Source organism: Trematomus bernacchii, unplaced genomic scaffold, assembly GCF_902827165.1.
Source record: "Trematomus bernacchii unplaced genomic scaffold, fTreBer1.1, whole genome shotgun sequence".
NCBI lineage: Eukaryota > Metazoa > Chordata > Actinopteri > Perciformes > Nototheniidae > Trematomus > Trematomus bernacchii.
The window spans coordinates 20186904-20200409 of NW_022987739.1; the positions used below are offsets into that span (position 1 = coordinate 20186904).

The following is a 13506-nucleotide window of genomic DNA, read 5'->3' on the forward strand; positions in this document are numbered from 1 at the left end:
CTTGTCTGCAGACTTGTCACAGCATTAATTCATGGTTTTTACCAACACAGTCTCACACCCATAGTCAGGGGCGGATCTACCTGGGTGGCATGGGGTGGCAACAGCCACCCTACAAAATAGCCTTGCCACCCCAGCTGCCACCCCAGTTGGCATCTTTGTTTTGAAAAAAAAGTTGTGGCTCATCGGACATTTATGAGAGAAAATCTCTAATGTCCGAGTGCAAGTGAATACAGCACAAGATGCGAGCGTTGTAACCCCTCCCCCGGCCCTGGCGCGAGCATGGAAATATGATTGGCGGCGATTTCATTTGAACGGGACGGCGCAAAACGAAAAGCATTCGGACCCAAGTAGACGGAAGGAATGAGGTATTTGCGGTCTACAATGACAGAGAAGAGACTGTCAGGTTTGGCTGTACTCAGCATTGAATCAAAATGCACTAAAGCTGTTGATCTTAATAAGTTTGTGAGGCGTTTTGCTGAACAAGATGGTAATCGCCGCATTCAGCTGTAATAGGCATGCCAACTTGATGCTCTGCTCACGGATGACTCGATGAGCATAACAAACTGTTAAGATGATGACCTTGTATGTGTGTATTTTTTTTTTCTTTGTGGGGGTCTGCCCCCAAAAAACAGTTTTGAGTCCTGAGAAAGTCAAATAAGACGGTGTGTAAAACTACACTGCCCAGCCAAAAAAAAGTAACCACTTTGATTTAACTAGGCCAGTAGGTAAGGACTTTCCACTGGATAATAACTCTGTAGCGATGTATATGTTTTAGCTGAATACACGTTTTTTTAACCCTAACTGATGCAGTTAGTCACTTCTTTAATGTTTGTTCTTTCTGATGTAAAGTCAAGGTTGTAACTGTTTGCAGTAAAGTTGTGGGGCGCTGAACTGTTCCTTTGAATCTTTTAAATGTTGATACATGATAGTAATTACTTGTCTTTCAAATTTGAAGGAGGGTGAGCAAGCATCTTGAGGAACATTCATCATTAACTCCTCCAAAAAATATAGTTTATTCAATAATAAATGAATATGTGAATCATAACAGTGATTGACAGCTGATAGGAATAATATGATTGTTAATAGTATCATATTCATACAGACAAACATCGATGAGACAGGTAATTAATGTACTTATTGCAGCAGTCTGCATAAATTTGGTACCCCTGCTCAGTGAAACAAACTCATTCAGTTATTGTTCAGTGAAAATTCATTAAATGATGTCTGCCACGTTATATATTTATATGTAAGGCTTTACTGATGTGCCACAATAATGTCACCTATTGAGTTAAAATATTAATATTGTGGCTTTCCAAGTTAAAGGTGGGGTATGTAATTTATTTCAGAAACACTTTTTGTTATATTCCATGGAATGCTCTTAACATCCCGATAGCAATGCATATATTAAATGCTTTGACAATAAATACATTAAAAAATGTCATCTGTGGAAGCCGTAGCGCTGTAAAAAGCACGACCAAAATAAGCCCGGCTAAAATAACTGGATGGCCTACCTGCCTGTCAGCCTTCCATCTGTGCACAAACTTATCTCGTGCCCTCATTGGTCATGTGCGCGTTCGTGTGTGTTGGAGGAGGGGCTCTATAAGGAAGTGGCAGATTTTTTCCGGTTGTGTATTTTCAAATTCTAGTGCACTCGAGCTGGTTTCTCCAAAATGACCTACCTCACCTTTAACATTGATTGATATGACTGCGATTAAATCAGCATATACTTCTGCCAGGGGATGCCACCCCTCAGAATCTCCTGCAACCCCATGAATATTTGTCTAGATACGCCCCTGCTGATAGTCCAATAGCGACGCTTGGTCAGGGTCCTTTGGCTTCAACTTCTAATTATGGGAAATACGAAAACGTCTTTTAAAACTACAATTCCCAGTAGAGACGCGCCAAAGAAAATGTTGCGAAACACACATATACCCAGCATGTGTAGTTCTGGGGGGGGGGGGGGGGGGAGGTGGACACGTTCAAGTCCAGTTTTGGATAGTGTGCCGTCAATGTGTTTCATTCCATTTCAAAGTGCTGTTTGACGCTTGGCGTAAACTTTGCGCACTGCCACTCCAACATCCAATCACAGAGCTTGAGGACTAATCACGGGGTTTGTCGAGCAAAGCGCATGGTGTAGTCCTAAACGATAGCTGAGGATTATGGGTAGTGTAGTGTCTTCTGCCATCCTAAACTCAGAAAAAATCATTGTTTCTCCGAATCGAAGGGGAAAAATACAAAAGCATTGTACACAATTTAAACCAATCAATGTTGTGTAATTAACAAGGATAAACTGGTGTTTTTGAGTTTGATGAGTAATGCAGATATCACTGTAAAATCAATCGACAGTAAGGAGAATACTTACTTCCGGGTGTAAAATTCTCCGTTATCCAATGGGAATGGACGCTCACATTGCCTTTAACTGCCGCCGACATGGACGGATGCGGTGCTTCCCTGAGCGTCAAATACCGCCGCCGATGGGAATACATTGCAATCAGTTGAAAGCTCTTTGCGTCCGTTTATGAAGCTGAAGGAGTCTCGGTGCGTCACAACTGCACGCCAAAGGACCCTGACCAAGCGTCGCTATTGGACTATCAGGGAGTGAGACTGTGTTGTTTTTACTAACTGGTATCAGTATGTTGTTACTTCGGCATCATTTTGAAACGTGTATTACAATTAAATCACGGTAAAATATGTTCATTTTGTTGTAGTCTACCATAGTATTTACATGGATATAAGCCCTGAATATTCGCATCGCTCTAATCGCTCGAGTTTCAGGTTTCACCGCGGCTGTCAGCTGTGTTTACTCCTGTCATTCAAACAAGACGCGCTGGAGAGGGGGCGGGGCTTATATCCATGCAAATACTTTGGTAAATACCAACTACAACAAAATGAACATATTTTACCGTGATTTAATTGTAATACACGTTTCAAAATGATGCCGAAGTAACAACATACTGATCCCGGTTAGTAAAAACCATGAATTAATGCTGTGACAAGTGTGCTAACAGCTAACGGCTGATGTTTCGGGACATGTTGCGCTGTCGGGTGCTGACCAATCACAAAGCGTCATTTCTTGGCAAAAACAACCAATCACAGCAGTGCTTCTCTGGCTGGCTCTGTCCAATCACAAACAAGAAGTGTTCTCCCTAAAGGAATACCCTTTCCGTATAAGTTGTGGCGTTTTGTGAAACGCTGTGGCGTTTTGAGAAACGCTGTGGCGTTTTCTGAAATGCTGTGGTGTTTTCTGAAATGCTGTAGTGTTTTGTGAAGTGCTGTGGTGTTTTGTGAAATGCTGTATCGTTTTCTGAAATGCTGTATCGTTTTCTGAAATGCTGTGTTGTTTTCTGAAATGCTGTAGCGTTTTCTAAAATGCTGTGGTGTTTTGTGAAATGCTGTGGTGTTTCCTGAAATGCTGTTTTGACTTGCACTTCAGGGCCACCGTACTTCTCTTGCACCATATTTCCGTGCGCAAGTCTCTTGTTAGCTGTCATCGGTTTCTCTCTCTCAGCCAACACTTCCAAACAAATCATAACCTTTACCATAACCTCAGTCTAAAGTGTGAACCACTTTACAAGCAACCATACCTTCAACCCCTTTCTTTTCCACATAAAAGCTACCTTAATACTTATCATGTTTTGTGTTGTTTTTCTTTTGTGTTTGATCTAGTTTAAAATAATGATGCTATTGGTTAATGTTTTTAAAAGTGTGTCCCGACTTCTTTTAACATTGATTGAGTCATCATTTGCAACTATTCCATGAAAAAAACAAGCAATTAAGCAACATAAATGTGGTACAACTGCGGTTTAACAATCACCGCAATGTTCATAGGGCTTGCTTCAATAATACCCTTGTGTAGGGATTTTGCGTAGTATTGTTTTAACAAGGCTGAGCTGCCCATTTTCTTATTTGTGTGTTGACTAGATTGGCTCCAAAAGTTAGATTATCAAAACAATATTGCAATTTTGAGGCCAATCAATATGTGTAGGGAATCTTTAAACATCTGACCACTTTTTCACAAACAACTGAACTTTAATAAAAATAAAAATAAATGCTACATATAATCTGTGATTGGCTGCTAGATCATAATTAAATTGAAGGTTGCATTCTCAGTGGAGGTCTGTGCTTGCTGGGATCTTTTCACACAGTGTTTTACTAAGATGGGAATCCATTTATTAATTAGGTTGTGAACACTTTATAAATCATTAATAAGCTTTTATAAGACATGAGATAAACAGGGCAACTGTGACCGGTTGCTTGCCAAATAGTGAGCCCACATGTATCTGTACTGCTTAGCCTTATATTGGCTACCTAGCTTACTTCGTCTTCTTCATCAGCCAGCATCCTTGGTATCTGTTGTTCACTGAGTTGATTCTCGCCAATGTAAGGCTTAGTCATCTTGCCAAATAGTGAGCCTGTGTTGATGTATGAAAACTATGTTAGAACTGGTTTATAAATGGTTCTTAATGATTAATAAAGTGTTTACAACCTAATTCATAACCTAATTATAAACCCTTTATGAATCCTTTATAAGGGTAGTCTTATTGTAAAGTGGTACCAATTTTTGTTGTGGTGGTTTTCTAAAGGCAGCCTAAAGTGTGTGTATGTTTGTGTAACCCTGTGCCCATTTAAACCCTTCATGTTGTTGTGTTTACAGTATATGCATGATAATGTGTGTTCGTCCTTCTAATTTCAGTAATTTTATGGAATATTCAATTGGACCATCTCCTCTCTTTACAGCTTTATTAAGTAAGCAGCAGATGAGAAGGATGGAAATGACATGTCAACATGACACAGGCACATAGAAAAACATGCCCTTGTTATCATCAATGGGGAGCACATTAATTGATCACTTATCTTGACAGCACAAAAAAGATCTCTGTGGGAGTATTTTGCTCTCATTTGTTTGTGTTCCAATCATGAAAGCTGTTTCCCGCTCCTGGGAACAATAGTGTGTACGCACTAGAAAAACATCAACATAGAATGAAGGTTATTATCACATAATCAAGCACTACTGTATGTTAAAAAGAAAAAAAACATTTAGCATCCTGCTTTACCGAAATAGGTGTTACGCAGCAGTATTAATCATGTTTTTGTTGTCTTTACCTCCTCCCGTCATCATCTGATTCATTTGTTTTTCCAGATGGCCTGGCAGCCTTCCGGACATTTCTCAAGTCAGAGTTCAGTGACGAGAATATCGAGTTTTGGATGGCCTGCGAGGAGTATAAGAAACTCAAAAGCTCAACCAAGCTTGTGTCCAAAGCAAACAAGATCCTCCATGAGTTCATTGACAACCAGGCACCCAGAGAGGTGTGTGACTGTGATTGAGCTTATGTGTTCCTTCCTTTATTGAAAGATGCTTGGGAAAGGACCTTTTTTCCAATAATAATCATTATAAATTGTAGAAATTGTACTATGATTGTGATATCCTGCTATAATAAGATACATGATGCTTTCCCTATCCCTGCAGATAAACATTGACTACCGCACCAGGGAAAAGACCAAGCAGACTCTTAAGGTTCCATCCCCAACTAGCCTCAATGAAGTCCAATCCAAAGTCTACAGTCTCATGGAAAAAGACTCCTACCCAAGGTTCCTCAGGTCCAAGATGTACCAGGATATAGTGAACCGGGCGCACGCACAAGGCCAGCGAAGATCTGTTTGACCAAATATGATGAAGACCACAGGCGACATAAAATTGGACCAACACTGTATATCAATTGTAAACCCTTTGACGTCATCTCTGAATACTGTGAATCTGCAAGGATGGTGGTGACATGTTTGAGTTTTTCCTTTGTCTACACCAGATCCATGCATGCAATCCCTCTAGTAAATATGTGTCTTGGTGGGCTGCACTGCACAGAGGGGATTTGATCATGATAGGTTAACTGTTTACCTCTATTTAGTGCTGGGCGATATGTTATAAATACCATATCATTCAAATGTATACTTGTCCAATTGACATTTACAATGAAACTAAATATGACTACTAAAGAGATAGCAAGCAACGACTGAAACGTCCTAACCAATTATTGATCTTGTAAAATATGTATTTTGAGTTAAAGCTACTAAAAGACTTGCTTGAGAATGAAAACTGTAAAATATGGTGTAAAGCTCAAACCATTTCCGAGCTCGAGAATAAAACACAGTATCAGTTAACTGTCAAACTGTATAACCATTTAATTTGACGAACCAAAAATCTGAGACAGTTGTCAGAGACAAACTTTGATTTTTGACCTTGTAGGTAGTTCTTAATTTTGGTCTGACTTATAAAAACGTATATAAAACGTATTGTTTAGGTGGCAGTTTCTTGAAGCAAATTTGTATTTTTTGATATTGCACTAAATGAATAACATTATTTGATACTATACTTATTATAAAAGTACCATTTGCTAGCTCGATTGCTTGATACAATTGTTTGAATTGATTAGGTACCACCCACCTAATGCTTGTAATACACAGTTGACCAAGAGATGATTTAATTCCATCGTTAACACAACAGAAAGTTTAGATGAATACCCTCACATTGTTTTTCGCCCAGCTCTACCTCCACTTACCTTCAGTTCTTTGTGAAATAGACAACTGGGTATATATACATTCAGGACATGACCTGTAGTGGTAGTTTGTGTGTTTACAACAGACAATGAACACTTAATATCTGAAACTGTGCCAAACTAGATTGCATTTAGATATTGATATAGTTACATAATCCTGTGTATGGTAAACTCTTGCAGGTGTTTTCTGTGAAATGTAATGTGGAGTCCAATAAAGTATTGGTTTAGCTTTTGCTTTCAATTCATGCAATAGAGGAGATGCAAATTCGCTATCATCCATGTTGTACTACCTATTTGACCAATGTTTTTTTTTTGGTATTGTAACTTAATAAAAAAGGAGCTAATTAACTAATGAATAACTAATCAGCAAAAATATACACCATAATTGGCACCCAGAATTATTGAATTGAATAATTAACATTTGCCTCCTGCTAGTATTGAACTGAAAGCAACAGCCCAACCACGGAAAATCTGTTCTAAGTGAAACACGTGTTGTGCAAAATCCACATTTTTTAGCATGATGCAATAGAGAACCGCAGTGACGCGGACCCGGAAGTAAGTTAGCATTTTTACCACTTCCGGTTCCTTCGACAAAAAGCAATGCAATTTCTCCATAGGATTTTGGAAAATAGCTGGAAATAAGGTCTGTGTTTGACTCAAATTGAAGAGACAGATCACGTTTTGTTCTACGACATTAAATACATCAGCAGTGACCCCACTGGTGATTTCTGAAGAGTTTACGTGTCTGAAAAACGATGGTTGTTAACATGTGGCTGAATAGGACTACAGAAGTTGTCGAGGCCGTTTTACGTCATTACACCGGACACGTAAACACTCCCACTAAGTTTGTTTGCCCTGTTCTGCTTGAAAGCAAGTACCTGCCTCCTGCAAACTGTTCAAACAAACGCTTCAACTTGTACCATTTAGAATCTGTAGTTTTGAATATGGATCTTAAGTTGGCGTGACGTTGAAGCAGCGACCCTGCTGTAGTTCGTTTATAGCATAACGTTAGCATTTTGCTTTTGGCGACTAGATTTATGATTCGAAAATTATAAAAGTAGGGTAGACATGTGGATATTATCCGGCTGAACAAAATGTGATCCGTCTCTTAAATGTGTGTCAACCACAGACCTTATTTCGAGCTATTTTCCAAAATCCTATGGAGAAATTGCATTGCGTTTTTGACGAAGGAACCGGAAGGAGTTTACTTCCGGGTTTTAGGACGCGTCACTGCGGTTCTCTATACTGAGAAATACTATTTAGATATTCTTTGACATGTACAGTATGTTATGAAAATGACTGCAAAATAAATTCAGTCCAGAGTATGTCGGTAACATGTGTTTGAATTGTGCTCCCTCAGCGTTTGCACTCCTTTTTAAATAGGTTGTTTGAAAAGATTTTAGGGGAGATATTTTCTTTATTGCATGTGTACTTTAAAGGCAAAACAGTTGGAAATACAACACAACTGGCTTAACAACATATCGCCCTATATGGTATGTTACTGTGTTCCACATTAATGCATCCTCCCCCCCTATATTTTGCAATTAAAAACAAATATGCATCTATGTTGGTGTGGACTGTGTGACTTCATTCTCAATAACAAAAGTCTATGAGATTTATGAAAAATGCATCCATACTGATCAGATGACGGATTGACCTCGATTACAGTGCCATTTTATAAACCTTCCATTTTATTCTTTTTAGAAGAGATTAAAGATTGTAATATCTGGTTCCTAGCTACTATTACGTTTGAATAATTAACAGTGAATACATGAAATGAACATTTTTAAATCTGGCTGATTTACGACAATAAGATAAATGAAGCTCAGCGCAAGTTCTTTCAGGAAGACTGGGTATATATACATTCACGCCGCAGCTGCATATAATCAGCTCATCACGGGCGTTCTCTTTAACCTATTACATTTCACCTCATTCTCCAGCAGCCAATACCGTGCTGCAGCCAAACTTTAAAATGGTTCTCCTCTCTCCTGCAGTCAGCTGTGATTTCAGGTGTTCATGCTGCCGCCCGCCTCCTCCCCACCCACCTCCTTTCATCATATCCAGTGCCAGGAGATCTAATCCAAAGACCTCATCACACCTCTTCTTCATCCCATCTCCTCATCAAATCCAGATCTTCAGCATCATCACCAGTGTCTAGACCCCGGGGGGGTTCCCTATATGCTCACGGCTGCATTTCCCCCTTTAGATATACGATTTCAGGATTGGGGTCTAATCGCCAAAGATAAAATAATATGACATGTGTCAATAAATGTTCTTTTAACAAAATGAAGTCTCTCCTGATTGAAATGCTATTGAAACCGACCCTGCTAAACATTTAAACCTTACCTTTCTACACATCTTACGTTAGATGTGGCAGGTGTTTTTAACAATGAGGAATCAAACAAAGAAAATAATGAAAAACAAAATATTTGTACATTTGTGTCAGTATTTGTACTTACTACAGCACCACTCATGAGAAAACGAATGTTCTTTTCTCATATGTGGGGCACTGGTGGAAAAGGTGTCACCCACTGATTACATATCCTATAACTTTGCTGTTGTTGGTAATGTGTCAGTAACTCAGGGAATAAAGAGATGGGTTGAATGTGGGACAGCAGCCCACTCGGTAGACACAACAAAAGCTTATCTGGGCCAGTCTATTGTTAATGCAGCCAACACAGCTAAAGTGGTACAACCTATCTGTGGTAATGAGTGTACTAACCACAAACTGTTATTGCTCAGGTTAATAGCGCCCCAGCCTCCGACGTAAACCTGTTATTTGGTAATTGGTTCTTGACGGGCTGTCCAGTGGTGCCAGCTAAGAACCGGTCTTCAGAGCCAAGAGCAGGCCCCTTTGCAGTGGAAACAGGAAGAACCGGTTCTTAATCGGGCACTATAGCTCCAAACCGGCTCAGGGACCACTTTGGTGGGAAAGGGTAATGGGGCCTGTGATTTAATCTGCTTTACTCTGCAAACCTTGTATTTCCATAAAGTTAAGTAAAAAAAATAAGAAACACCTTATTTTCCTTCTGATCACATTTTAGTTGTTCAGTTACCTCAAGGTTCTTTATTGTCAATCTGACATAGCTACAGAGTAATTATGCAGTTGAAAATCTTATGTCACAGGCTTCTCCAACAATGCAACATAATAACATAACATAATAACAATAAGAGCAAGAGCAATACTTCTTACCTATGCGGTAAGAAGTGGACACATTCATCATGCAGTTACTATTTGGTTTGAGGACTTTAGATTTTAAAGTCATTTTGACTCAACCTTTTGACTTAACCACACTACATTTTAGGGGCCCTATTATCCAAAAGTTGAGGTTCATATTTGTATTGTTGCATGTTTACATGCTTTAATGTTGAGCCTGTGTTGTGCACACGGGAACGTTTGCGTTTATGCACAGTATGCGTTTTCCAAAAAGTCTTCCGTTCACATGCATTCGTTTCATTTAACGTGTCTGTTCAAACGAGACTGCTGGAAACGCTGGACACGCTGTAGTACATATGCCGGGACTGTAAGTGGCGCTGTAACTTCCGCCACAAAATACACCAAAAGCAGCGAAGAAGACCCCGGAGCAGCCCGGAGCAATGTTGCCATGGCTACCCTTCTGTTTATGCCCCGTGGTGGATTTAGCAACATGTAGTAGTTAAATGTAATTCTCCATGTCCACTTGTTGCTGATGGTTGTGGTAGAGGAGCTGTAGATTTTGCACTAACATCTGTAGCATGGTCAGTAGCAGTAGCACTAGCAGTAGCTACTGACAGGAGGAAGTGTGTGTGGCGATTGCTGGTATTCAGCGGGATATAGTAATTTCCTCAGTATATGGATAAATGCAACGGGGAAGTTAACTGAAAGAAACCGAATCTGTGGATATTGCATCGACCGACCAAGAAGCACGTCTCCGTGGAGAGGATGCGCTCAGAAAGAGAGATATTCTCTACAAACACCGGGTGAGATCGCTCCTCTGGGACACGCCGGTCCTCGTGTTTCCTTTTTTTTTGTGGATTATAGCCTGAATAGGCCTACACACATTTCACTTTTTGCCGCCGACGGGCGCAGGAGCAATGAACAATAATGGCCTGGATTAGGCAGTAAAGAGAATTTTGGTGTATCGCAGAGCGGACTGTTTAATTTTGTTTGTGTTTGGCTGGAAAATTGTCAATATAATGGATCAATGCATGAAATCTGACTCTGTTTATTTTGTTTAAGGAGTATATGGGCGTTAACAATTCTGGTTTGCCTTTTATAATATTATTTCATTCAAGACCCCCTTGTGCGTTTAATTAACACAGCTATTTTTGATAGTTGATCGTTACAGATGGCTACTGGCCATGCTACAGCAGTGAGCAGCAGAGGCGGGGAGAGGTGGGGCTATCGTTATTTTTTCAGGAAATATTCGTATAGAGGCGATTACACGGACTCGTTTGACCCCCCCAGAGAGTTTCGTTTGCAAATCTATCCACCTTGGGACCCGTTATCGTTTGTGGGGTCCGTTTCTATCGGCCTCGTGTAAATAATAGGGCTATACGCAAGAGAAACTATGCAGATACAAGCCGTTTCGTTCTCGTGTAAACGGCACCTTTAATTTGGCGATTTTTACATTTTGCAACAACCAAAATGTAAAAAATCCCTGAAAATATATATAATATTATAGCTTCACTTTTTAGCCATAGAGGTTAAAAACTGTTTGGAACACAATCTTTTGTTAACTGACTTCAAACCATGAATTCAATGTATGACTTTTTTTTTATTGAACACAACATAAGGAAAACTAGTAATTACATCAGTATCGCTGAATCTCTTCATCATTCTAACATTTGTTTATTTTGCTCTCCTGCTGCTCGCCAGTTTTTCTGTTCTCTCTCTTCATCTCTATTTTTTTAATCAATAGTAAACATAATACCCATGGTGCAGCGCTGCCATGACTATAGATCAGGGGGACGATGTGCAGGGCAGTTGATTACTGGCTGTGTATAGCTCTGAAACAAACAACAGAAGCTGGACGGGAAAAACAACAAAACACATCTGACTGTCCGTGTTACAACATGTTGTATTTTATCAGAGGCTAACCAGTCGCACAAGACTGTGACGTTGTAAAATAACACTCCATTGGTCAATATGTTTTCAACATTGGATTAAATTAAAAGATGAAATATAAGAGAGCTTGCATGCAAAAATACACCCAAAGGGAAGTCCGTTACATCTCTGTGAATTTTCAGAGTTAGCAGTTAGAATTAGAATTTGCAGGAATCATACCTGAATATTTAGAAAAGAATATTCACCCACTATTCCTGATTCTTTCATAAAAGATCTCTTCTCTTTTTGAGAAAAAAGTGTTTTCATGCATGGCCCTTGTTAAATAAAGACTAAATTCATAATAATTCAACAATTGTAGGGTGGTCATTTGACACTCATAACAACATGCTTTATTTGGGTATAATATTAGTAAAGAGCAGTATTAACATAATAGCCAGATTCAAATAATACCGTGCCTGTTTGGTATCTTGCCTCCAAAATGTTGGACCGAGCTCCTTGTTGATAACGTGACAGCAGCAACATGTTCTTCTCTCACATTCTGAAATCTAACCTGTTTTTTCCTTGGCAAATAAAAAAGGAGAAACAAAAATGACTTCTTACTTCTGCTTGTAGCACTTAGAATGGGTTGCCTTTTTGAAGCCAAAGCAGTAGCACTTTAAATGGTTTTTAAGGTTTTATGAAATCTAATAAAATTGCATGATTTTCAATGTTTTGAGTACATATCTTCATGGTTGATTGAACCTATTGTACATTCATTTCAATAAAACTATCAGCTAAATGTAATTATAATGTACCCTCCGGTACTTACTTAATTACATTTTCAAATGACTGGATTGTCTAATAGGGTGTTACCTCTTGTTTTCAGTCACAAACAACAGTCTCTGGGAATAACAGTACTTGGTGCTCTCGGCTATTGACACGACTGATTGTTTATTATGATCTCCGAGGCAGCAGGCACATTCATTTGTATGTGATGTTGACAAGAGTCAAATATCAGTCCTGTTATTGTCAGCGCCAGACGTTGCACCACCTCACCACTGGGGTACAGCAGACAAAACAAAGCCAATCAGTGTTGAGTTAATCATTATCAGTGATTATCCAGGGCATGCTGTACTTGTAAAGGACCACTTACAATTCTCAGACATTTACCAGCTGGAGGGGGTTTTGTTGGAGATGACATAGCATTTATATTTTATTCATGACCATGAAATGTGTTTCAGCTCTGCCAGATAACCCTGTTACTCTCTCACACCTTTTTCCAATACACACTTCACATCACACACTTCAATCGTGGCTTCAGTCATCTTTAAGGTTGAAAAGAAGAGCACATGTGAGAGAACTGATGCACACAACACATGTTCAACCAGAAGGCACTGGTGTGAATGCATTTCACTCCAATACCTCCAACATGTGACGAAAAAATGAGCATGAGAGCATCTACAGGCATGGACCTGTGGCACATGTGCTTGCTGTGGTGTGGTAGACACCCATTAATTCAATCATTATTTAAAACCCTGCAATGTCTCGTGATTTTCCCAATGGCATTTGTAAAAAGGTTGAGTCCCTAGTTACCAGTGTTGGTGGAACGCTCTACCAAATACTGTATGTAAATATTTACCCAAGAAATTATGAATTCGTCCACGTCATAATATAAAAAAAATGAGGTGGTAATAACCCAGAAGTCAGCTCATAGACCGATGAGGCAGTAGCATATTGCTAAGAGGAAACAAGGTACTCACATGTTTACAACCACTGGGTTATCTTTTGAAGATAACACTTGGTCATTCATAATACCATGTGTTTAATTAGCAGTAGAGAAAATTGTTTTGTATGTTGGTCAAGAATATTGCAGTACCAGTTTAATGTTATGGTTTAATTTAAAAAGGAAATGAAAAAGGGATTACCAAA

The 13506-nt window shown here is 39.3% G+C and overlaps 1 protein-coding gene across 1 annotated transcript in view; it reads left to right on the top strand.

Annotated features, from left to right (window-relative positions):
* LOC117495256 (regulator of G-protein signaling 8-like) overlaps positions 1–7206 on the top strand; it is a 39162-nt gene extending 31956 nt beyond the window's left edge. Inside the window, exons 4-5 of the mRNA XM_034146406.1 lie at positions 5141–5307; positions 5468–7206. Coding sequence (XP_034002297.1) covers positions 5141–5307; positions 5468–5662 — 362 coding nt within the window. The 3' untranslated portion in view covers positions 5663–7206. The remainder of the gene's footprint in view (positions 1–5140; positions 5308–5467) is intronic.
* The last annotated feature ends 6300 nt before the right edge of the window (positions 7207–13506 follow it).